Source organism: Amblyomma americanum, chromosome 7 (assembly GCF_052857255.1).
Source record: "Amblyomma americanum isolate KBUSLIRL-KWMA chromosome 7, ASM5285725v1, whole genome shotgun sequence".
Lineage (NCBI taxonomy): Eukaryota > Metazoa > Arthropoda > Arachnida > Ixodida > Ixodidae > Amblyomma > Amblyomma americanum.
In genome coordinates this window covers 64,544,121-64,569,390 of record NC_135503.1, presented here as the reverse complement: position 1 = coordinate 64,569,390, position 25,270 = coordinate 64,544,121, and the positions used below count along the sequence as shown (strand labels likewise).

Here is a 25,270-nt window from a genome sequence, read left to right as displayed (position 1 = left end):
GTGCAAAGACCGCCAAGCACGTTTCTGGTTGTCGCCGCCACCGAGTCATTCGGTTATTTGCCCGCGTGTTAGCTTATGAGCGTATCTCTTTACAACTGCGGTTTCTGTGAAGTCTGTTAAGCAGCCTGGGTCCAGATCTTTGCAATCCGGTAGTGAGTGCCGAGATGGTGCAACTTTTGAACACTCATGTTGTAGTTATGTTCTTCCAGTGTCTCATTTAAACATCGACCGGTGTGACCAATATATATTTTGTCACAAGACACAGGGATGGAATACATAACCGAGTGAAAGCGCTGGACACGATTTGACGCATGATTAGACAAGATTGTTGACACGATTTGATAAAGGAGATAATTCTGGTGCACAGAAAATGACCTCAGCACCTATCTTTCTTCCCATTTTTCTCAGGTTGTAAAAAAAAAATGTGACGCTTATAAGGCAGAACAACCAATTTCTCCGCATTCGTTCTCCTTGAGTTGCAGGTCGTTTAGACTTCACCATAGCTTCAGCAACCGACGGCAGAAACTTAGGAGGGTACCGTTCTTTTTCCAACCTGTCTGCCTGCTCTAAGAAACTTTTTTCAGTGCTTTGACACTCACTCGTTGACACGATTTCAGAGTCGAGGTAATCACTCTTGCCCACTGAAAATGACCTCAACACCTACTTTTCTTCGCAATTTTTCTCACGTTTTCAGATATTTTTCAGTGGGCATAAAAAGTGAGGAGTGTTCGCACTACTCGCCGTCAGCAGCCCTTTGTTCAGTGCTCTCAGTCCGTTATTTATTCCATTGCTATCAAAAGAATCAGAAATCATCCAATCTTCATTTGTCTTGCGAATGTGATGTTTTTGGTTAGACGGCAAAAAAGGAAGTGAAGAAAATATGCGAAAAAATGAACCTGGAAAACATTGCAGTACTGTGTACTCTGAGGACGGTGTAAAACTAAGCCCTGAAATGTTCTTCACAGCAGAGACACATGAACTAGGTCGCCCTGTTCGTGTTACGGTGGCAGAAACTGGAACGTAGCAAAAATGTGCATAATTTTTCTGCAGCAACACCTTAAAAATATATGTCCCTATGATCCTTTCCTAGTAAAAAATGCAGGCGATGTTGATCACATTTTCGAAGCACAGAAGAAAAAACCACTTTTAGGTTCTGCGGTAGGTCGGAACAATTTTTACTGTTCCATTCTTCATGGCGACAATCTCCAATGTATCAACAAGAGTGTAGACAATTTTCTGGCCTCGGCTGCTGAACTTATGCCGAAGAATCTAAATGACCTGTAACTGAATGGGGCAAATGTGCAGAAAGAATTTGGTTGTTCCGCCTTACAAGAATCAAACTTCCCACAACCTGAGAACAACTGCAAGAAAAGTAGGTGTTGAGGTAGTTTTCGGCGCCCCAGAGCGGTTATCCCGTCTCTGCAATCGAGCCAAGAATCCTAAAAAGGAGGAGTATTGGCATTACTAGTCGCGAGTAGCCCTTTGTGCAGTGTTCTCAGTCAGCTATTAAATCAATTTCTCTGTCTTGTGGCAAAAAGTAAATCGGTCAGAGCGGCGGCTATTTTATGGAAGCTGCCAGTATAGAACGGTTCAATGATTATTGCATGAGCATGCCTTCAATTTCATTGGCAAAAGTTCTCTTTCTCTCAAAAAATTGTAAGGTGTAGCGACATCTTTAACACGCTTGTTTTTACTGACATCTTAGTTTTCTTGTGCTTTGTTGTCTATCATCACTGTTTTACCTGTTGTTTTTTTTTTTTTGCCGTGTTCTCTGTTGGGCTCAACCTTTTATTGCCATGCCTGCCTATACTGTGTGTACAGACATTTTACTCGGTCATCGCTTTCTACCTTTTTTTGCCATGTTCCTTGTTACAGGGCTTTTCACTGTTAGTTTTCAAATTATTGCTCATCATTTCATTGAGGTTCTCACCATTTCTAATTTTCTAGCTGTGTTCTTTGTTTTATTTTCTGGCCCGAAAAAAAAATTATTTCACTATCCAGCCTCCAAATATCATCCCTTGCATCGCTTTAGGTGACTGGCCTCTGGGCAATGATGCATTCTTGGTTGTTGTTTGAAGAAAAAGTGTTCCAAGGTCGTTGCTCTGTGTGGGAGGGTTGGTAGGTCTGGAGAGATCACCTGAGCTGCTGCTTTATTCATTAATTGCCAGAGCATCACCTTGACAAGAGTTTAGTTGGTCTTGTATTTGTAATTTTCTTTCTCTTAAGTCACGGTTCCTTTTTTTTCAGCAGTGTGTTCTTCTTTAGTCGTTTTGCCTTGATCATGTGGTTTTATATGCGCCTTTTACATACGTGCTCGTCTCTTTTCGAAATAAAAGCTGTTCAGCGCTCCGTCCTGTCGTCCTCCTTGTTCTTTTGTTCTGTTTTTTTTGTGTGTTCCGTCCTGCAAGCTAGTCTACGAAAGCGAGTGTTTTCACAGACGCATTCAAGACACTGGCGAATCTGCCAACCAGTTCGTCACCACGCTGCATGCGCTGGGCGATCAGTGCGACTACGGCAGCCTTTCAGAGGGAATAATCCGTGACCGGTTCGTAGTGGGTCTTCGCGAATCGCAGCTCTCAGAGATTTTGCCGATGCATGCAAGTCCCTCTGTGCCCAGCGCTTTTTCGAAAGCCCCCTTAATGAAACTGTCGAAAGGCAGAAACTAGCTGTGAGAAGCTGGGGGCTGGTTATCAGTCGCAGCGACACCTTGACGCCGTCAGCAGAAGAGGCCATCTGGAGGGATGAGACAGCCCGACTAGCCAATGCTCTGAAGGACAAAGCTACCGGCAAGACAAATCGTGCTACTACTACTGAAAAAGGGACGGACGCCAGGACAGCCTGCCCGGCGAGGTAAGCCAAGTGTCACGACTGCGGCTTCTCGGATCATTTCGCTGCCGTATGCCGCAAGAAAGTTGGCGCGTACTCAAGGAAGGTACGAGATTTGTATTTGCAGATAGCCACTGACGACTACTTTGCTGGTTTTGTCAGCAGTTAAAGCTATAACTGTCGATTTATCCCGGTGACAATTTATGCCACGCCAGTGTTTGCTAAAGTAGATCAGGCGCGGAAGTGTGTGTGGTACCGTATACGATCCCAAGCTTACCTACCAAGCTGTAGTCAGATATCACACTATCAGGTCCCAGCAACGAAACATTGCAGGTCTTAGAGAAGTTCAAAACGACTATGAGCTGGGAATTGAAACCGGTAGAAGAGTTGGTGTGTGTTGTCTCACCGTTGCGCTCCATCATGCCCAACATTCTTGGACAAAAATTCTGAATATTGAAAAACTGTAAGGGACTAATAGAGAATTATCGAACGCATTCTTCGGATAAGTAGCAAAATCTTTCTTTGACAGTGTTTTCACGCATCGCATCGAGCAGTTCAGACTGCCATAAGAAACCAATGCAAAAATGCTTTTGACGATAGCAGAAGCGTTACTATAAAAAAAGGAAGCCTGCTGACAGAAGATCTGCAAATAAATTCATTTTTATAGGGAAACCTTGCAATATATGGAAAATTGTGCTCATGAACTCTTTCCCGTTCAAAAATACTCGTCTAGTAATGTGGGTACGGATGCTCGGGCTTCCTCCAATCGATGCACTATGGGTGATAAAGTTTGTAGGCAGATTAAGTTCAAAATATTCAGTCCAGACTTCTTACCCACAGTTGTTCAGCGGTCTTGGGGTCCTCGCGAGAGAGTGCAAGTAACCCACTCGGTTCCTTTCGCTATTTACAGAGTGGTCCGCAGGCATAGTTGTTGTTCTGAAGCCGTCTGCAAGGTCTGAAATTGCGTCGATCTAACACAACTATACAAGTGGGTGCGCAGAGAGCGTTATATCGTGCCCACAGTCGACGACACCCTTGGTCGGTTAAGTGGCGCAGCTGTCTTCTCGAAAACTGACGTGAAATCCGGTTTTAGTCAAATCCAACTAGCACCTCAGAGTCAAATCCCGACAACCTTCATTATGCCATTCGGTAGGTATTGTTTTCAGCGGCTTCCGTTTGAGATAACGTGGACCCCTGAATTCTTTCAGATGAAATTGTCGCAAATACTGCAAGGCATTCTGGGTGTTGTTAACAACGACGCATTAATATTCGGCTCGAACAAAGCCGAGCAAGACGAACGGTTTCGGCGCGCGTTGGATCGACTTGCTGGAACTGGCATTACGCTCAACAGGTAAATCTGTCTTCAACGTGACGAAAATGATGATTTGGGCTTTTTGCTGAGCCGTGACCTCATAAGACCCGACCCGCAAAAATTTCGCATCCTTAAGGAACCCGAAACGCCGGCAAACGTTCCCGACGGTCGGCGACTTCTTGGAATGGCCTATCACCTTGCTTGATTAACTCCCGACTTCGCCGCCAAAACTGAGTCTTTGCGTCAGCTACTTGTAAGAGACTCGGAATGGGCTTGGAGCCCAGGACGGGAGCAAGTGTTGTCCTACACCAAAGATCGTTATCGGCTCACCGTGGGGAATGGCAAACTAATATGCCAAGTAGCCTACGATACTTCCCGCCGACGCTTCCTCTTACGGGTTGGAGTAGTGCTGTTCCAGGCTCAACCAACCTAGCAATGAGCGGCCCTCTAGTGTTCGCACCAAGGTCGTTGGCTCGGGCTAAATCATGATATGCTCCATTAAAGAAAGAAGCTTTGGCTCTCTCGTGGGCGGCGAAGATTCGAAGGATACATATAAAGCTTCTCAAAGTCATGTTCAAGACCGATCATAAGCCTCTTGTCACACTGCTTGGAAAGTCTCCTATCGACACATTACCACCTTGAATTCAGAACCCCCGCATGAGGCTCATGAGGTTCGAGTTTACAGTTGTGTGTGTGCTGGGGCAAAAGTTATAACAGCTGATGTGTTGTCAAGGGCACCTGTTCGAAGGCAGCAACCTGGCTACAATTCGATGACAGTCAGCGAGCTTAAGATGTTCATAAAAGGATGCCTGGACAACGTCGGCGGGGTGTAACGCTGTGAAAAATTTAGGCAAGCTAAAAGCAAATGATGAATATGCAAAACTTTAAAAGACATTCTGCCGGAAAGTCTGGCCGAAATTTTCTTCATCACCAATGGTCGGGCGACCATACTGGCCCGAAAGAGCCACTTCGACTGTCACCGAAACATTGCTCCTAAAACAGGGCAGACTGGTGATCCATCAGAGCATGCGCAATAATATCTTGATCCGCTTGCATTACGTCCAGCAAGGTATTGGCGAATGCCGAGCCAGTGCTAGAGCGTCTGTATGGTGGCCTCAGTTGAGCACTCAACTGGTTATATTTGTGACCAATTGTAAGTTGTGTGCACAGCACAGAGAATGAAAGAGTGAACTTATGATCCCCATGGTTCCCTCAGTACGAAGGTCGTGGCTCAAGACCGGAGTATCTCTATGCTAAATCAAAGAACACCACTACTTAGTCATAGTCGATTGCTTCTGCAGGTTTAAAGAGCTAGCCCTCCTGTCATCAACGAAAAGCTCTACAATTATCATGTACTTGAAAGGTATTTTCGTGAGACACCGCATACCAGAAACTCTCATGTCTCGTAACGGTGGACATTTTTGTATCCGAAGAATTCAAAGCGTTCGCGCGCTTGTACTGTTTCATTAGCATGACATAAAACCGAGGGTACCCGCAGGCGAATGACGAGATAGGATGGTACAAAGAATGAAGAGACTGGTTTTCAAGACCGATGATCCGTGCCTTGATCTTCTAGCTTACAGGAACAGCCCAAACTCGTGGGGAAAAGTGCAGCGCAACTGCTGACAGGAAAACGCTTACGTACGACCGCATGCCCCTCAAAACGTGGAACACCGTACAATCCACTTTAGGAGGATATAAAACCGCGACTGTGCCCTGGTGGTCTTAGGGCCAATAAATCCTTTTTCAAGTGGTGGCAGCTCCATCTGCTGTCGTCCTGGAGCTGAGCGCTACACTGTAACACAGGGAATACTGAATGACGCCCTCCTGGCGCCCCAGCTGCCACATGTGCCGGTTGTCTACGCTGGCACGCCTCGACAACGGGACCCGTTCATCTTCAGTGGGACCGACTACTCTCAGGTCGAGGACTGGCTGCTTTTCTACGAGCGGGTCAGCACGCACAACCACTGGGACTACGCCATCAAACTAGCCAACGTCATCTTTCACCTCGCTGACGTCGCAAACCTCTGGTCAAGCAACGACAAAGAGGACATCGCCAGATGGTCAACGTTCAACACTAGCTCCACCAAAGTACTTAACCGTCCTGGTGTGCGCAGGCTACGCGCCGAACAGCGCTTGCGAGAGCAGGCCCAGCAGCCGGGCGATACATCCACCAGTTAATTCAAGGACGTGGTCGATCTCTGCAAGCACGTGAATGCTCAGATGCCAGAGGCCGGTGATCAGATAAAGAACATCACAAAAGGGATCGATGAGTATGCCTTCCAAATGCTTTTGGCCAAGCAGCCGCACTCCGTGGCCTCCGTCATGAGCGTGTGCCACAGGTACGAGGAGCTCCGCAAGGAACGCGTTCTCGCTGCATTGTATGCTAGGCCGAGGTCCTGCCCGCTGATGCCGTGGTCGATGGATGGCTGCAGCTCATTCTCCGCCTCGGCGCCCCTCCTCAGCCTCTGAGCGACCGCGACCGCTTGTTTTACCTGAGTTTTTTCATGCGCTCCTCGAAGAATGCCGCATTGCACACAGAACCTGCGCAGCGCAGCATCCTCAGACCAGCAGCTTCACCATATGGTTTAACCGCATACTCGGTGATATGCTGAACATTTACATCAATTCTGACCGTTACAATTGGGACCTCGTACTTCCGTTCGTCACATAAGTGTGCAATACCGCCGTCCAGTCTACCACCGGATATTCTTCGTTCTTTCTTACAGACGTGAAACTGTCGGTATGATTCATAAATCTTCTACCATTCTGATGCCTCAGACTGCGCGCCTGCCTCTGAAATTGCCAAGGATGGAGAAAAATGCCACACACACGCCTGTTCTCTCAGGACTGATGATCAGAGTCGACAGCAAGAGCGCCGTGATGCTGGTCATACCCATCTAGCCCTACCTACCAGCTCGCTTGTTTGGCTCTGGATCCCTTCTGACACCCCTGGCAGGTCGTCCAAATTCCTCGCCAAATATCCCGGACCCTATCGTGTTGTGTGTCAAGCTTCCCCGGTGAAATATGTCATCGAACCGCTGACACATTCCTCGACCTTCCACCGTCGTAGCCGTGTAACAGTTCACATCAGCCACCTGAAACCTTATCATGACCCCTTGATGTGCACAACGCCGTCAGTCGCCACGAAAGCTCATATCCATATCCTCACCGAGGGCAATTGGAACCACTAAGATGGCTCGACGCGGTAGCGGCACTCCTACGGCTGAGCACGAGCTGTTGGTTGGCTCCGGAACGTCCGCCGAATAGCAGTCAAACGCCGTGCAATGCCTGTTGCTTTTAGGGCCAATAAATCTCTTTGCATCAGACACCCTGTATCGCTCAGTAGATCAAAGTCTTAATTGAACGTGCCGTCACCAGCTGCTTGACCTTTTGCACCAATGTCGTTCGTCGTTTGAGGCGCGCCAGACTCCCCTCGGTCATTCTTCAGATGTCAGCGATTGCATCGATACTAGCTCCCATCCACCCCTGCAACAGCGCTATATCGCATGTCAACAACGGAGCGTCGTGACATTACCGAGCAAGTCGAGTGCATGTTAGAGAGCGGGATTATTCTGCCGTTAAACAGCTCCTGATCATCACTAGTCGTGCTAGTTCGAAAGAAAGATGGCTCAGGGTATTCAGCGTAGGTTACCGCCACCTCAGTGCAATAACCCCTTGAAACGTCTATCCTTTGCTAGGCATAGATGACGCGCTCGATTGCCTAGAAGGTGCGAAATTCTTCTTGGTCACTCCATCTCCGTTCTGAATATTGGCAGATCACCATGGCCCAATGTAATGGTGAAAAAACAGCTTTCATCACGCCTGACGGATTGTACGAATTTGACATCACTCCCATTGGGATTGCAATGCCCCCGCAAAATTTGAGCGCATGGTGGGTAACACCTTGAGCGGCCTGCCCTGGAAGACGTCTCTTTGCTACCTTGACAGCATCGTCATGTTCCCGGCCGACTTCAATTATCTTCCTTTTTACAAGATAACTAATTGCGCGTAATTCAAAAATAGTTTGAGTTCCACCGCATGCTGGCAAACATGTCGTTAGTTTCACGCGACTGCGGAACACCACTTTTTTAAGTGTCGGCTCAAGCGACGTGAAACACCACGTATAATCGCCTGGCCATCACAGCAAAGCGCGTTTGAAGTTCACGGTTATGTAGAGTCTGGCCATTGCGTCCGGCGCTGTTTCTACGCTAAAACTTGTCCTTGATATAGGTCACATGACGTTGTGACGTCATCACAGCCTTTCCACCGTGGCAGGTGGCAACCGGAGCGCTGGACTGTGAAGAAACTGCCCACCACGGCAATGACCGTTAAAGCAATGACTGGTCGCGAGAGGTTCCACGGGACGCGCAACCTGGTTTCCCCACCGGTGGCTGTGTTTGAAACAGTCACCTGCCGGGGAAGTGGCGCATGGCTTACTCGCTGGAATTGATCATGTTTTGATCGATTCCGCATATATGGGCACGTAATAAGAACCCCGAGACAGTGCAGTACTTGCGCGGAGGATATTTCTAATTCTACCGAATTATACTCTTAACGGTAGGTAAAGCGTTATATGATATGGCAAAAGAAAGAACTGTTCCCACCGTGTCTGCGAAGTGATAAGCAAAAAAGACGCCATACCAGTCAAGGGTCACAGAGCTTGAGTGTCCCTCAGGTTCTTGTTTGCGAACTTTTGTCTGCTGGTTCCCCCTTTTTTTGCTAGCTGCAGGGATTGCTGGCGGCTGGTTCACATAAAGTCTACGAGCATGGACTGGCTGGCAGTGGTGGTAGGTAGGTAAACTCTTTTATTGCGCCCAAAAACAGGGGACCAGTCAAAGGACCGGTTGCGCTGACTTAGAGGAGGTCGGCGGGGATTCTTTGGGATGCCGCGGCCTCCACCGCGCGCTGGATAAGCCAGCGTTGGTCTGCTGGCTTGGAAGTACACAGGAGAGACTCCCACGTCTCTGGGGTGTTTGCGTTGTCTGTGTTGTAATGTGTACAAGTCCACACCATGTGTATGAGCGTGGCCGGAGTTGAGCAGTGTTTACACATGGGGGCTATCTGTACCGGAAAGATCCTGCTGTATAAGAGGGTGTGTGGGAAGCTGCCAGTTTGTAGTTTGCGCCATTGGACGGCCTCGCGTCTTGTTAGATCGCGGTGTGCGGGAGGATATGTGCACCTTTGGAGTCGGTAGTGTTGGAGTATGTCCGTGTAAGTGGTGAGTAGAGAAGGCGTGGGACATTAGTGTCAGCGGAAGCAGGGTGGCTGATCATACTCTCGGCTCGGCAGCTGAGATCTCGAACGAGAGTGTGTGCCTGGGCGTTTCCGCTGAGCGACTCGTGGGCTGGAGCCCAAAGAAGTAAGCGAGATGTGGAAGAGGGTGCTGTAGAACGTAGAATGTGTAACGCCTGGCAAGAGATACGGCCAGCATCGTAATTGCGAATAGCCTGTTGAGAGTCACTGATGACGACTTTGGTATTAGGGTCGGCTAGCGCGAGCGCAATGGCAACCTCCTCAGCTGCGGTGACTGTTTCTGCATTGCGAATGCTGCAGGCTGTGTACCAGCTGCGGTGAGGGGCGAGAGCTACCGCCACCATCGCTGGCCTCGATGGATGGTAAGAGGCGTCCGTATACGTGACGTCCGGACGTCCGCTGAAGCGTTTCTCGAACTGACGAGCCCGGTCGGCCCGTCTCTCGGCGTGGTGTTCCGGGTGCATCCGTTTGGGAATGGGAGGAATGCGGAGATTTAGGCGATATTCCGATGTAAGTTCAGCGTAACTTGGGGCCGATCTCGGCGGGGAGATCCCAACTTGCTGCAGTACCGCTCGGCCAGCGTGTGTGAGTGAGAGCCGCTCATACTGGGCGGTGAGGGTTGCTTTGATCAGTTAGCTCACGGTATTGGAGATTCCGAGAGCCATGAGCTTATGGGTAGCTGTGGACATGGGAAGACCTAGGGCCGTCTTGTATGCTTTTCGAAGTGACGCGTCTAGCCGTTCGCTTTCGGCACGAGTGAGACGTAAGTAGGGTCCAGAGTAGGTGATGCGGGAGCAGACGAAAGCTTGAACGAGGCGCAGGAGGTTGGACTCTCGCATGCCATGATGCTTGTTGGAGATTCGCTTAAGGAGGCGTCCGATCTGCACAACCGACTGGTCGATGCGTTGGATCGTGATGTTGTTGCTGCCGTTGGCCTGTAGATGCAAGCCCAGGATCCTGTTGTTGTCTTTTCGAGGAATCGGGTTTCCTTGCACCTGGAGGTTGATGTCCGGAAGTATCTTTGAAGGGCGTCGTCCCGGGGAAGGAATGATGATATACTCGGACTTTGTCGCCGAGCACGTGAGGCCAACTGTACTTAGATAATCTCCGATCCGTTCGATCGCGGTCTGTAAAGTCTCTTCAATCTGGCCGTCACTGCCGCGCGTGATCCAAAGTGTGAGGTCGTCAGCATAAATGCTGTGATGCAGGTAGGGGATGTCGGCCAGTAGCCTCGGCAGGCCTATCAGTGCGACATTAAAAAGCATCGGCGAAAGTACGGCGCCTTGCGGCGTGCCACGGTTTCCCGGAGAGATGATGGAAGGATCTCCCGTGCCGGCTTTCTCACCGACCGCACAGTGCAACTTAAAGCTGGCACTGGTGGGGAGCGTGTTCTGCGCATCGCTGCTCTACTTGGTGCTGCAGCGTTGGCTTCAGGGTGGCAAAGCCCCCCTGGTGTCCGCCTTCCCCCGGGTCCTCCAGGCTATCCTATCGTAGGACACTTGCAGTTCGCCTTCAAGGACTTCCACTGCAACCAGGCCCTAAAGTGGGCCCGACAGTATGGGCCCGTCTACAGGCAAGTGCCCACAAACATCGCTACTCCTTTCCAGAGACGCATGCCAGTGTCGTGGAACATAATCATCATTATTAGCCGGACTACGCCCACTGCAGGGCAAATGCCTCTCCCATGTCTCTCCTATCAACTCTGTTCTGTGTGAGCTGCGGCCAGCTTATCCACGCGGACTTCTTAATCTCTTCCGCCCCTGCTACGCTTGCCTTGTCTTGGTATCCATTCCATTTTAATGACCATCTGTTTTCTTGTCTTCGCACTACATGCCCTGCGCAGGCCCACTTCTTGATTTCGACTAAGATCCCATTAACGCGCATTTGTTTCCTGACCCACTCTGCCCACTTCCGCTCTCTTAAAGTTACACCTATCGTTTTCCTTCTATAGCTCACTGCGTTGTCGTGAATGTAATTGAACCCTTTTCTTAGCAATGCACTTCAAAGCCTAGTCAGTCAAGCCGATCAGAACGACAACCGAAGCACTACTCACTGCTGCTCCGCTTGAAGAATTTCTTACAAATTTACCTCGGTCAGTCACGTCATGTGAAGGTTATGTGGGCAGACCATATAAAGTAGTTTGTGGAGATAAGATCGCTGCAGCTGGCACAGGAATTGGGTAATTGCAGAGGTATGGAAGAGGTATTTGTCCTGCAGTGGACGTAGTCAGGCTGATGATGAAGATAACAGTAAAGTGTGGTCGTTTTGCGGAACTTGGTTTATTACAAGAACAATAACATGCAAATGAAACACAGGGTAAACACGTAAAGAAAATGATGTTTCAACCGGGCGTGCTTGCAGTGAGAGAAAGTCAGTGCTGATAATGAGCTTCAACACTCGTGCCTGAACGTGAAAGTTTCTTGGCATGCTATGCAAAATGCTACGTATAAGAGCCATATCAAGTTACCAGTCTCTCACTCTCTCTAGAGTAGAGGGGAGAGGACGTGGCCCTGTGTGCTTTTTTTTTCCTTGGCTTCCGTCCTACCATACATAAAAACCTGCGCATCTCCACTTTTCCCGCAGGATCAATACTGGCCCAACAGACATGGTGATACTCAAACATTTTCAGGCCATAAAGAAGTTCCTCATAAAGAGGGAGGTTCTATGTCGACCCCGAAATTGGCTCTTCAAGGGAGAACTGTATGGAGGTGAGACGTTATCCCCTGTTCGTTGCGTGTCACAGTTGCTCCCTTTATCCTGCATTGTTTATGTACAGGTTCCTGTGGCATGCCTGCATTGGTCATCCGTCAGTTATGAGAATGGAAGAGCTGTCACGCTAGAAATTAAAACCATCTCCTAAAGTGACTCGTGTTAGCTGATGTGCGCCAAGAAACGTATTGGTCGAGTTGAGAATACATACGCGGAATTGCGCAAATAAAGTGCGATTTGCGCAGTGTATAATTTCAGCAATGGTACCATACCTGACAGCTTGTCATGAACCGAAACCCGAAGAATGGGTTGCTTTTGCAGGAACAAATTTGAAACATACGCTCTAACGTCTGTCTGTTCTGCTGAAAAGTTGTTATCGTAAGGCCGGGCCATAAACTCTGCAACAAGTCTGCAACATACTTACAAACTGGTTATTGATGAAAAGTTTCAACCACAACCGACCGCACTAACTATTAATGCCATTTGTTAATGCCATTTGCTTCTCATTCCACAAAAGTTGGCAAGTTTCCCCGGAGGCGTGAGAGCTCGCAGCTTAGTTGAAAAACGGTAATTCATGTTTTTGTTTTTTAAGGGCACAGTGTATCCAAAAGCTTCCTGGTCTCCCATTACCTTAGAAACGTGTGAAAAGCATGGGAGCGTTAGTTGATAGGTTGAACCTGGCTAGTCTACCGGCCGAGTGCAAGTGCATGAGAAAAACTAGAGTCGGAAGCGACCACAATGCAGCTAGCAAAAGAGTACATCTGTCATCATCTATATACTGAGCAGGCGTGGCGACGCTGAACGGAGAAGTGTGGGAACACAACTGGAGGTTCTGTCTTCGCGTCCTGCGCAACCTAGGCTTCGGAAAGACATCCATGGAAGAGCACATCAAGGCGAGTAGCTGGCGTCTCTATTTAAAGGCACTATATTTAAAGATCGATCGGAAATTTTCAGACAAGAGGCTGATGTCATAGCGAACAATACCGAATATCGTAGAATGTTAAGCGCATGATCGCAGTTCTTAGTTCTTCCAAAATAACATATTCGCGCCAGCCAAGCTTACAACCGGTAACCTCTCTTGCGAAAAGGAGGTAAAATTACAGGACATGTCCGCAACATAGAACGAGATATCTTGCACACACCGATTGCCAGGCTAACGACGGATGGAAATTTATTTATTTATTTACTTGGTTGACACACATACATAGTATGCGTTGGGAACTCAGCTTGGTATCTCTCATGCCACAGGACGAGTGCTGCATCATAGTGGAGAAGGTATTAAAGGCGAAGGGAGCTCCCGTCGCCTTCCATAACTACCTGCTGACGAGCACCTCGAACAACATATCGGCGCTCGTCTACGGCCGCCGCTACCCCTACGAGCACCCGCGCCGCCGTTTCCTGGACGGCATGCTCAGCGAACTGTTCGCCGCCATCCGCACCGGCGGCCTGGAGGAGTTCGTGCCCCCCCTCTCTGGTAGACTTTGCCCCCAAGCTGCCTTCCACGTGCCAGACGGCCATTGTCACCAAGCTCCTGGAGTTCATCGATGACACGATGTAAGCGCTTCAGCTTCTGTTTTGAAAACCTCGCGTGATTGCGCTTAGTGCAGCAAACGGCAGAGTGTACAGTTCCTGTGGCGCTGGCACCACGTGTCGAAAATAATCGGGGGCAGCGTAAAAAAAATAATATCATGATAATTTGTGGTTCTAGTAATTGATGATTGATTGGTGTATGACAGGGGATGACGAGTTCATAAAAATATAGTAATTGATTTATGAATTAAAGAAATGCAAAATCGTAAAAAGGGGTTCAAATGGCGCCAAAATGCTCACAATGAAAAGCCAATGCTTGATGATGCTAATTAAAAAGTATGGTGTGTAATTCAACAATTATTAATTGAAACAATTAGAAAATGAAAAATGCGTTCAAAGGTGTCAAGCTGCTCAGAATGGAAAGCCAATATTTGCTGAGGCTAAGCATCGGTGCATATCTTCGTCCTAATAAAAGAATCTTGTGAAGTGCTCAGTCATTGCGACATCACTCCTTTGTGCTACAGACCCTAGAGAAGAATCTAAAGACTCGTATCAGCACCAGATGACGCACCAAACGACGTACGCTATTGCGTCGACTCATAAGCGCATCATAGGAGTCCTCCAACGTTTTTTCGATTGAAGCTAAGTACAGAAACCATCGTATACGACTTCAGTGTAGATTAGAAATTCAGATTGGCCTAAATTATTTCCCAGCCCTCCTCTACGTTGTACCTCAGCCCACAGTAGCAAGTAAAGAGCCTGGCAGAGCTTAAAATCTTCAACAATAAATTACATGCGATTTTCATTTCCTTTCGTGACATCTTTCATAGAATATGGATGTGTATGTGTATGACAACGAATGGGTGTTTACTGAGTTTTGCCCCCGGAGGCAACACTGGCCTAAAGGCAAGCCGTAGTTCTGCGCTTGGGGACAAGAGAAGGAGTGCAGACAGACCATAATCACAATTTCACAACAGGGCACAATGACGATGTAGGAACGTTCGAGAGCGACAGCGATAAAATAGAAAGCCGATTTCTTGGTTATTCACTCGGTTGTCGACACCGATTGTCTGGCGGAGCCAGAGATCTAAATCTTTGTGTGCCACTCTCGTAGGACAGTTTGCGAACTCTCTCGGCGCAGTCTCTTTCTGGCATCGTTCCAGACTCCTCTTGTCACACACTTGTTTATCAGACTGGTGTCTGTTGCTGAACTGTTGCGGTCAATATGCGGAACCATTCCTCTAAATCTAGTGGCCTACGCCCTTTTATCTAACGATGTGGCACGCTGATGAAAGCATGGCATGTTAAGGCCAATGTTTACTCGCATTAGGTCAGATCAGTGTGATAACAGAATAAATATTTTCAACATTGATAAGTACTCTACATTAGAAACTTTTTCGGAGTGTCCTCACTTCAAATCTCTTCCTAAAACCCTTATCGGCTATGACAGATTTCTTCAAATGTATTGGTTTTGGTCGGACTGCCTCCGCGTTAAATTATTTTATACCACTCTCAACACTTTCCTAGACTGACCGTGTTTTCAGTGATCCTAAAGGCGTTTTTCTCAGCATGATGTTGCGGCTTCGGTTCTTTGCTTATTCCTGTAACTACCCTGTGCAAAAAAAGAATTGATTAACAAAGGGCAATTTCAGTTAGACAATGCTGATAGAAATTGTTCGGGTTGGTTTTATTTTCGATACTTGCGCGCCCACTAAACATTCGATGCACCTTGCAAGCACAGAAACTCTTTTATTGTTTTAAACTCGAGAACGTGCCTATAGATTCAGGGGGAAAAAAAAAGGTCAAATGAGCTGAGTGTGCCATGTCTTCTGTCTGTTCCTTTCATATCGCTCTAATTCCACGTGTTGCGATACCAGGCGACCGGTGTTCACTGTGAGGCTACTGGTGCTTCATAAGAACCGCATAATTTCTTTTTCTTTTACTGCATAAACGCATTTCAGTGCTTACAAGCCGAGTTCTTTGTTTTTGCCCCTCCTTCTACATATTCGACGTGTGCACTGTATAACTCATCTGGATAAGGCTCATGACCCAAGTTCACTTGGTTACGGTGAACTGGAATGAGGTGTGCAGCAGGCGGCAATACCCGTGCGATCCCAGCGGTGTCGCGAGTAGTGACAGCCCGCTTTTAGAAATTTTGATACCGTGGTGGTATCACCGTCCATGCGAGTTTCTTAAAGAACGCTTATCCACCGCGGGATTGCCATGAAGACGAGGCTTCATATGTGGCATGGCATGTGCTGGGCTCAAAACGTGGATTCTTCATCGTATGCGGTAACTGTTGCGCGACGCTGTCCTCGCTGCAGAGAATAAAATATTTCAGCAGTGATTTTTTTCACTCATTTAATTAAGGAAACGCAAGCGCAAGTTCGGTGTTAGGCTAGTGGGAAAACTTTCACAGCGTTTTTTTGAGGGTCCCACGATAATAAGAGTCGTATTGTTACGGCTGAATCCACGTTTAATGCACAACAATAGTCAAGCCAAATATGAAACCTCATCTTTCCGCCATTGCTGCCCCTCTCCATGGTGGATAAAGAGCTACATCATCAGTTTTCCCTCTGGTAATGCTGAGAAAGCGTGTGCGTTCGGAAGAAGAGCCGGAAGAAGAGCCGCAATGCAAAGTATCTGGCGCGCGCTGCACTGCCCGTTCTATTACAGTGTAACTTGGTTAACAGTAAACATTACAGATTCTTTAAAAGCGTACACTGATAATACCTGGCCTAATGCATTGAAGGACGCGCTATGAATGCTACCAAGATTCGCTTTAAAAATGAAGAGGAAGAAGTAATACAAGAAAGAGTAATTAGGGGCTTCTGTGGCCAGTTGGTTTGAATGCATATACGCAACACTTGCACCCAGTGTTTCTCGTGTGCGTCTGCAATTTATTTTAATGCGTTTGCATTAGAACGCCCATTATCCCAAAAAGTGTCCGGCTTTGTTGGCATGTGACTCAGCCTCGGTTCGTAAAGGGCAAAGTGGAGAGACGAAAATCCCCTCTCGGCTTTGAGGTGAGGAGCGAGAGGAAAAGTAGATGAGAGAAGTAGGTTGGGGGGGGGGGGGGGCACGGATGGCAAGAGGGACACAGCGGGCGTCACTCAGAGTCAAGGGAGTGGAGAGGGCATACGGCATGTCGCACTCTTACTGCTAGACTAGATCGGAAGAGTGGACCAGGGGTACGGCAAGTAAAACGGTGATTGATTGATTGATTGATTGATTGATTGATTGATTGATTGATTTATTTATTTATTTATTTGTTTATTTATTTATTTATTTATTTATTTATTTATTTATTTATTTATTTATTTATTTATTTATTTATTGGGTCACGGCACCCGCTCGCACGGTTTGAACCAGTCTGCGGCAATGGCAACTCCATGGAACACTAATGCTAACGTATAGTCTGCCGCATGCGTCGCAATGATCATCTGAATTTTTTTTTTCTAGCGAAAGAGTAGGTTTAAGATATCGAGGATTTGCTAGGAAGCATTTAACTGGCCAGAAGGTGCAATGGAGGGTACGGCGAAGGGTGCCGAAATTGTTCTCCCGCAGACAGCAGCTGTAGTGGGATAATCTATTTCCGCCTTTACCGGAATAGTGATGTTCTGTGGCGCTTGCGTAGTCCCCTTTCTTTGAAATTTTCGAATGTGAACAGGGCATGTAGACATTGATCTCCTTCTACGGTTTTCGTGCCCACATCCGTATTTTTTGTTGCTTTTCATTTCAGAAAACAAATTGAAGAGCACAAAGCGACATTAGACGAGCATTACAACCGAGACTTCATTGACGGGTGCCTCAGGACAATCGAAGAGAACAAGAACAACCCTGGTTCATATTTTCAGAGTGGGTTGTTGTTCCTTGCTGCCGCTTCTTACTGTTCCAGACCAGAGGCACTCTTTTTATCAAGATTTGAATGTTAGTCGGTGTAAGAGCGCAAAGAAAAACGAACTATTCAAAAAAGTTTAAGTACGCAACAACGCAGAGACGGGACAAAATAAGAACACGCAAACGAATCGCTGATTAGCAATGCTTAATGACCGTCAAAACGCACATATATGCACAGGGCCAACGGAAAATGGCAAGAGAATGAAAAACACAGGCGATAATATTGATGGTTGAAACAATTATTGACACACATTTGAGATGCGCCAGCTACTTTCGTTGGAGGGCTATCGACAGAACACTGATACAACCTTAACCCTTCTTTGATCACAAACGCTTAAAAAATTCTCTTTGCCCTTCGGTCCCGATATTTCTTTAAAATTCAATAAAAATCAAACAGGGATGTGTTCGAGTTTCTCACTTTTTTCGCGTGTTCTCGTAATTGCTTCAGTTAGCTGCTTCTCTCTTTCTAACGGTTCTAAACCATGACCAGCAAATAGCATAGTTTAACAGCGCCGGCTGTCTCAGCTTCGTTACCTGGTATTCGCGTAGTCGTCCGTATCCAGGCGCTGCCACGGGCCTCGATTTTTCTTCCTCTTTGTCGGATGTAGTCCCCTCAATCATGATCATGTGACCTTGCCGTGACCACCCCGAGGCACGAATCTGTTCCTCACGCCTCGTGCTAACTTAGTAGTTACCAGTATAAGACACGTTGTCCCAACAACACGTGGCCAAACGGCTTGAAACGTCCGTCAATAAGAAAACAGCTGGGAGATGTACCGGTGGAAGACCGTCTCGCCACTCGGTGTGCCCAGAAGGTAGCCAGAGAGAGACTTCGGCGGAGTTCATCGCCATCTGAAGCCTCTAACTTCACAGTGCCTCTTCCACGGCTTGTAAAGTGTCCTGTAGGATCCAACTGGAGTAATCGCAGGTCTCCTTAGGGTTCATTCCTCAAAGTATGTTTAAATACTAGTATACATGATTATTTTTGCGTCGTTCTGTAGCAAAAAGCGTCCTATTGAATCCACTTGAAGTAATTCCAGGACTCGTCATAGTTCATTTCTGAAAAGTGTGTTTAGATACCAGTACATGAATACCAGCGAAAAGTACTGCCTACAGGCGGCCATTTCAAGTTCTCTGCGCTTGTTCTCGAGCGTTGACCACAAGAGTCAACTGCATAAGCCCCAATACTTTGCCACAAAATGTTATTAATTAATCCTTTCCCTATAATTTGCGCATCCTTTTCCGATAACAGCGCCGGCGAGGACACGTTTTTCGACGAGTACTTCATTCCGAAGGGCACCAGAGTGTCGCCCAACGTCTGGGCTGTGCACAACGACCCGACCCTGTGGAAGGAGCCGTCCAAGTTCGACCCGAGCCGCTTCTTGAGAGAGGACGGCTCCTTGGTGCAACCAAAGCCCGAGTACCTCATTCCCTTCTCCATCGGTAAGAGAAGCCCCTATTCACGATGTACTCAGTTTGCTCGCAAAGTTCTGTGAAGCAACGTATATTTATACTGCACGCCGGCTACCACAACTCCTTTGCGTTAAGTGTTGTTCAGAACCTTTGATAAGGCCATCCCCGCAAATCTTAAATTATGAGAGGCTGCACAGTAATTCCACCTACGTATTGTGCGTCCTAGAAAGGCCGTAGCGGCAGCTTAGCAGTATGTATACGTTACAGTGCTTAACAACAAGACAGCCGAAATAAAAAACGAGTAAAAATTCATGTCCCGGATAAAAATAAAGGCCTCGAGAAATAAATTATTGAACACAACGGATTAAACAGAAAAATTTACAAAGTGAGGTAGCAGGAACGCCAATATAATAACGCAATAAAAACCAGTCGTGAGCAAACCGATCCACCGCTGGGCAAGAAAAAAGAAGAGCGTTCAAATCAAATTAAACAGATATTCAGGCGCTTTATATCGAAACAAAACACAGCGCTTAACTGGAGGAGTACATTTTGAGCGTGCTAACTCTGTTCACTGAAGCGCTCTTCCCGAAAACTGCCGCCACAACAACGGGAAAGACAACCTTCATGGAAAGTCTTTTGACTCGTTGCGTAGGCTGACTGTTAGCTTATTCGCATGCTCCGCTCGAGCTTTATTCTTCTGCGGAGCCCTACCTTGCTTTCCGACATGCGGTAGACAACGCCAGGCTGGCAAATAAACTGGCTCTCGTTAGCATTGTTAATCGAACCCGACCGCGGCGGCTGCGTTTTTATGGAGGAAAAACGCTAAGGCGCTTGTGTGCTGCGCGATGTCAGTGCACGTTAAAGATCCCCATGTGGTCGAAATTATTCCGGAGCCCTCCATTACGGCACCTCTTTCTTCCTTTCTTCTTTCACTCCCTCCTTTATCTCTTCTTTTACGGCGCGGTTCAGGTGTCCGCCGGGATGTGAAACAGATACAGCGCCATTTCCTTTAACCCAAAACCAATTATTATTAATTATTATTTCTATGAAGCAGCCCGGTTTGTGACAATTTTGGTTTCTTGAGATAATTTAGTTGATGTGCTCCGCTAAAATCCTTTTGAGTAAATAAGGGAAGTGAAAACAAAAGGAAATGCGCAAGAAATGGCAACAGGCAGAGTGATCAAAATTAAGCTTTACAGATTTTTTAAAATTTGGCGCTGACAGATACGTAAAATCCACCGCTGCACATATGTTATGCGGCCAGCAAGCCACAAAGTGAGGGGATTGTTGTCGTTGCCAGACGCATAATGAACTAAAACATAATGATGAACATTTTAGTGACTGCATAAGCCGGCATGTTCATATTGAAAATAAAGATAGTCGCATTCCTATACAATTCCACTTGGTACAATTCTCCTAGCGTGCGTGTGCTGCAAGCTATTCGCGTCCGAATTTTAAGCTCAATCTGCAAAACTGCGCATGCAATGCGGTGACGATTACCGCGAAAATCCTCTCGGCATGACGCGGTGTTTCGTCTCCCATCGGCGTAATGCGAACGGCAAAGCTGATAATTGTTTCCATTTCATTTCAAGCTATCAAAATGGAAGGAACGCCTGACGCAAGAGCTGCGTCACACGATAGAGGTTATTCGCCTCGACTGCCACCGCCTACCATGCTTGATTATGCGAAATCAGTGGAAACTTTTGAGGCAAATGTCTGGGAACGCACACGCTTTAGAAGAATTCTATGTAATGGAGTAGGCTAATAACACCACGGCCTCTGTTTCCAACATAAACATTCACGTTTGCTGCTGTGGCTGAAATATTCATTAATGAATGTGGCGAAATTAGGTGCCTGATGGTGACAGTCATTAAATGGTGACAGTGGCAGTTATGTGTATCGGGTAACGGTAGCAACTATTGCCTAGTCTGTGTCCTCCTGGTCGCGTAAGTTGTGTGTAGAAAAGAATGTCACGTACAACTAGTTGTCTCGTTTTAAGAAATTTGTAAAGCTTAAATTTGATGACCACGTACAGCGGTTTTGTGCCATTTTCTAGTACCCTGTACTAAGAACCCTCATTTTACTCGTATGGCCCTTGATACCAACCTGGTGGGACACTTTCCATCATAGAGCCCTAGAGTTATCTGCGTCTATTTAAGCCTCTCCCGCCCCTTCGATCCCTGCGCCCTGTTTTTGCGGCTGAAGCAATAATTTAGTTTCATAGGAATCTTCCATTCGCAGGAAAACGCATGTACCCCGGCGAGATCTTGGCCTCCGTGGAGATCTTCCTGTACATCACGTGCCTCCTTCAAAAGTGCATCGTCCTTCCTGATGAAGGAAAGATCCAGGGTCTCGACTCCGCCGACATTCCCCTGGCGGAGCTCAACCGCTACAAAGTTAGATTCCTGCCGCAATAGGCCTACTTCTATTCCTTGTGAATGAATAAGCGGTCGCTTCAAGGTACCGCTTTTTTTTTTTCAAAGTGAGTGGGACAAAGCTAAGGTTCCTTTGCAAATAATCGCGCGCTATTGAAGCTTGACTCATTATTTCAATCTTCGGCTAACTCATCTCAGCCTGCCCTTCTTGTCATGAATTGAACCCGTGCCAAATTCTTCACTCGTTCTGGCCTCGACATTCTTTCATTACTGGTGGCTTGACTAGCATAGGTGCCTAACCTCCATTTTGAGCCTTTTTCATTGCACTAGTGACTGAAATCTCATTAAAGAGCGGAATCCTGGATCCATAACTGGATTTGATTACATCGGAAGTGGATTTTAATAGTATTGGGAACAGGTAACGCGACGGAAAGTTAATCGGCCCTGTTCCAGTTTTCCTGCTACGCTTTCTTTAAAGGATGAATTCTGTGTAGGCGTTATGAAAGATAGTACACCTGCGCTGAAGTTGCAAACCCAAGCCACCTGTGAAGACTTAATGTGCAACCCAGCGCTCTCAGAACCGAGGCATTCTGCACTTTGCGAGCATTGCGCATTGCAACGTGACACGTCTCCTTTTGGTGTTCTTCCTCTTGCATGCGTCACACTATCGGAAGAGTCAGCGGCCGGAAACACTGGGCAGTGAATCCAGATGAGGTTATTATACTAACCATCTTTCCGCACCACGCCCTCTTCGGTCTCATACCGCGCTCTCAAACGCGGTTTTAAAACGCGAAATATTTTTAATCGCCAAGGGTACGCTCCAAAATACGCCCACAATAAGGTGTTCCTAAAGAGAATTATTGAAAACGAATTGCAAGGTGTTTATCTTTGGTCACGGAACAGCAAAGCTTCATAGCTTCGTTTCATTGATTAAAATGCGTAATAAGCAATGCCAGTTTCAAAATGTTGCTTTTCTGCACTTGTAAATCAATGTAGTAGAGTGATATGGATATTAGTGGTCGACTTTAATCATAAACTTCCCAAATGTCTATGCCTTCTTTTCCTTAAGCATGTATGCGGGAAAAAGGTAAGGAATCCTGCCATCACTCACCCTGAGTAAATCTCTCTATATGATTAATCAAAAGTGTTTCGCATTCCGTGCGCCTTCCTCGAAGAGGTACAAGGGCGATACAGGGCGGTGCCTAAGCGCGCTCCTCTGCTCATATTTATTTTTATCGCGCTTGTACCTGGGTGGTCGTAAAGTGATGCTAGAGCCGTCCTTTATGCAATCATTGATGATGGTACAAGAGCAATGAAAAAAAGTGCGAACAGCGCAGAGAGCAGATGAGGCATTGTTCACATTTCTTTGCATCGCGAATGTACTTTTCTAAATTTATGTAATTGACACGTGCAGTCAAAGGCACTGTCGCGCCTCGGAGCGCTGGGAGTGGGCATCCTTCCGTCTTTAGCGCTATCTCAGAACTGCAAGGTGCAAGTACTCATGCTTGCCTGATCAGTAGAGCAGCTAGAGCTCAAAAGTTCCAAGAAAACTTCTATTCAAATCCAATGACATTTCTACGCATGTGGCAGGGAATGTACCCAGCCCTCGGATACGAATGGAAACGACCATAAAGCACCTTGTTCCTATATTGAGTGGCGTGTGGTGGGAACAGCCGCACCTTCTTTGCGGTGGAGCGCTTTGTTTCGACAGCCTTCATTTTTTATCGTAATCATTTCGTCGGAACTCTGAGCCATGAGTGCTGCAGGGAAAGAGCTTAATCCAAAGCCCAGAAAGTCATCAGTGCAGCCAGGAACAAGCTTAATAACAAGACATTGAAAAGAAAGGTTAGGTTGACATTTCTACAACATTTTCACAACCAGAGGGTGACAAGCCGGTAGAATCGCAGCTCTAAGTGAACGTGCGCCCGCACGTACATACACGCAGCAGGCATTAAGATGGCGGAAGTTGGTACGAACATCGGTCCTACGTGAGCATTTGGGCAAATCTGCACTTTTTTCAATCATGGCGCGACTTTGATGCCAGTAATGAGACTACGTGCAGCCTGTCTAATCGAAATTGGCCTTACGTTCAGGCTAGAACTCGGCCTATATTCAGCCAGTCGGCCCAGCATTCACCATTGTTGCACTACCAATATGGCATTCACAGTGCCTCTTAAGGTATTGGCATAACCTTCTTAATTCACTGGCATTTCTATCACAGGGATGTCCCAGGCTTATCCAATATGACAAGCTGTTTCCTTTCCCGTTCCAAGGCAAGAGGGAAATTAGTTTTGCAGGTAGTTGGAAGCCCCACCTCTGTGCGCCACGGAGTCACATCTTCCTGTATATTCAGAAATTTGCTCTTGCTATAACGGCCAAACTGCAAGCAGCCTTTTGACCCACAGTGTAGATTACAAACAGAAATGCGGGTTTTTATTCCACTTGTTCTCCAGAAGGTAGAGTTTTCATAGGTAACCTTTTTATTTTTTATTTTATTTAACAATACTGTAGGCCTTTGCACAGGCCCAAACAGGAAGTGGATTGTAAGATATACACACGAGCATGGTAAAAGCAGGAAAAAAGAAAAAAACAAAAAATAGATAGAGCAAAAAAAAACTGCCATACAACAGCACTGGAATTCAATACAAGACACTTTCTTTTGTTTCACATGAATCAGGGAACAAAGTACTCAAAACAATTGTAATATTTGTCATATAATATTCTTGTAGTTATCGCGGATCTATAAAACACCACTATTCAGCACATTGCAATATTTACATTTAAAATGAAATCACACGTGCACTAGCGTCCAATCACTCAACCAACGCAATATCTTGGAACTACGCATTCAAATGCTTTCATGAACAGCCAAAATATGACTCCAATTTTGCAACAAAGCTATCCACAGATTCTGTTTCTACAATTTCCTTTGGCAATGTATTCCAGATTTCAATTGCCCATGGGAAATATGAATACCTAAACGTGTCGCATTGTGTCGGATACTGCCTGATGTGTCTATTATGACAGGTTCTATTGGAGTGTCGGTGTGGTGGCTGCACGTAATCTCGCTTATTTATATTAATGTTATTATTACATAGCATAAAAAGGAATTTCATGACAGCCACACGACGCCGACAAACAAGGGTAGGCAGTGCTGCCTGGCTTCTAAGAGCACTTACGCTTTCGTGTCGAGAATACTTATGGTAAATAAATCGCAACGCTTTATTTTGGATGCTTTCTAATTTCTGTGAGAGTCCTTTCTGGTGCGGGTTCCACACTATGCTACCATACTCAAGAATTGGCCTTACTAAGGTTTTATATGCTGTTAGTTTCACATAGGATGGTGCTGCAGTTAATTTTCTTCGCAAGAAACCTAGTGTTCGGAAGGCCTTCGTGCATGTATTATCGATATGGGTATTCCATTTTAACGCGCTTGTAAAGGTTATGCCTAAATATTTTACTGTGTCAGTTTGTATTATATCGTTGCCCATTAATCGTTGCCAATTTTACATATAAGCAACCCGCAGACAATTGAAAAGAACGGGAACCAAACGGTTCAAGGTACAAACTTTATTGTATCTACGCTGCGAGTACACCGCAATATTACGAGCTGATTTCTTACCTCTGTATTCAAGACAAGTTGTCGCGCAGTTATCGCATCTACTCTCCATGGGCGTCAATGCAACTTTGACCAAAGTTTTTTTCCGTGTAAGCTTTAGTAACGGAGACGGGGAGGGGTGAAACGAGTCACAGGATTTAGGGATGCTCAGAGAACGCATTGTAGGCAGTTGAAAAGGCGATAACAGGGTAGGTAACGACGATGCGAAGGCGTTAAACTTGTCTTAGTGCAAGAGGGAATGCAACCCCTGCTGAAGGAGCCGAGCCGGCTTCGAAACGCTGGGTTTCAAATTAGTTATTTGATTGGTGATGTGCAGAGTTTATTAAGCAT

General features: G+C 46.6%; 1 protein-coding gene across 1 annotated transcript; it reads left to right on the top strand.

Annotated features, from left to right (window-relative positions):
- Positions 1-6,361: 6,361 nt before the first annotated feature.
- Positions 6,362-21,693, top strand: LOC144097743 (cytochrome P450 2U1-like). Its single transcript, XM_077630381.1, has 7 exons — positions 6,362-6,480; positions 8,865-8,928; positions 13,352-13,561; positions 13,614-13,657; positions 18,298-18,348; positions 18,786-18,976; positions 21,188-21,693. The coding sequence occupies exons 1-7, from the start codon at positions 6,362-6,364 to the stop codon at positions 21,361-21,363; spliced, it is 855 nt and encodes a 284-aa protein (XP_077486507.1). The 3' UTR covers positions 21,364-21,693.
- The last annotated feature ends 3,577 nt before the right edge of the window (positions 21,694-25,270 follow it).

Coding starts and splice junctions, on each gene's coding strand:
- LOC144097743 (XM_077630381.1), top strand. CDS start 6,362: ATGCCAGAGGCCGGTGATCAGATAAAGAACATCACAAAAGGGATCGAT. Junction 8,929..13,351: donor TGGACTGGCTGGCAGTGGTG/GTAGGTAGGTAA, acceptor CTCATGCCACAG/GACGAGTGCTGCATCATAGT. Junction 13,658..18,297: donor GAGTTCATCGATGACACGAT/GTAAGCGCTTCA, acceptor ATAAGAAAACAG/CTGGGAGATGTACCGGTGGA.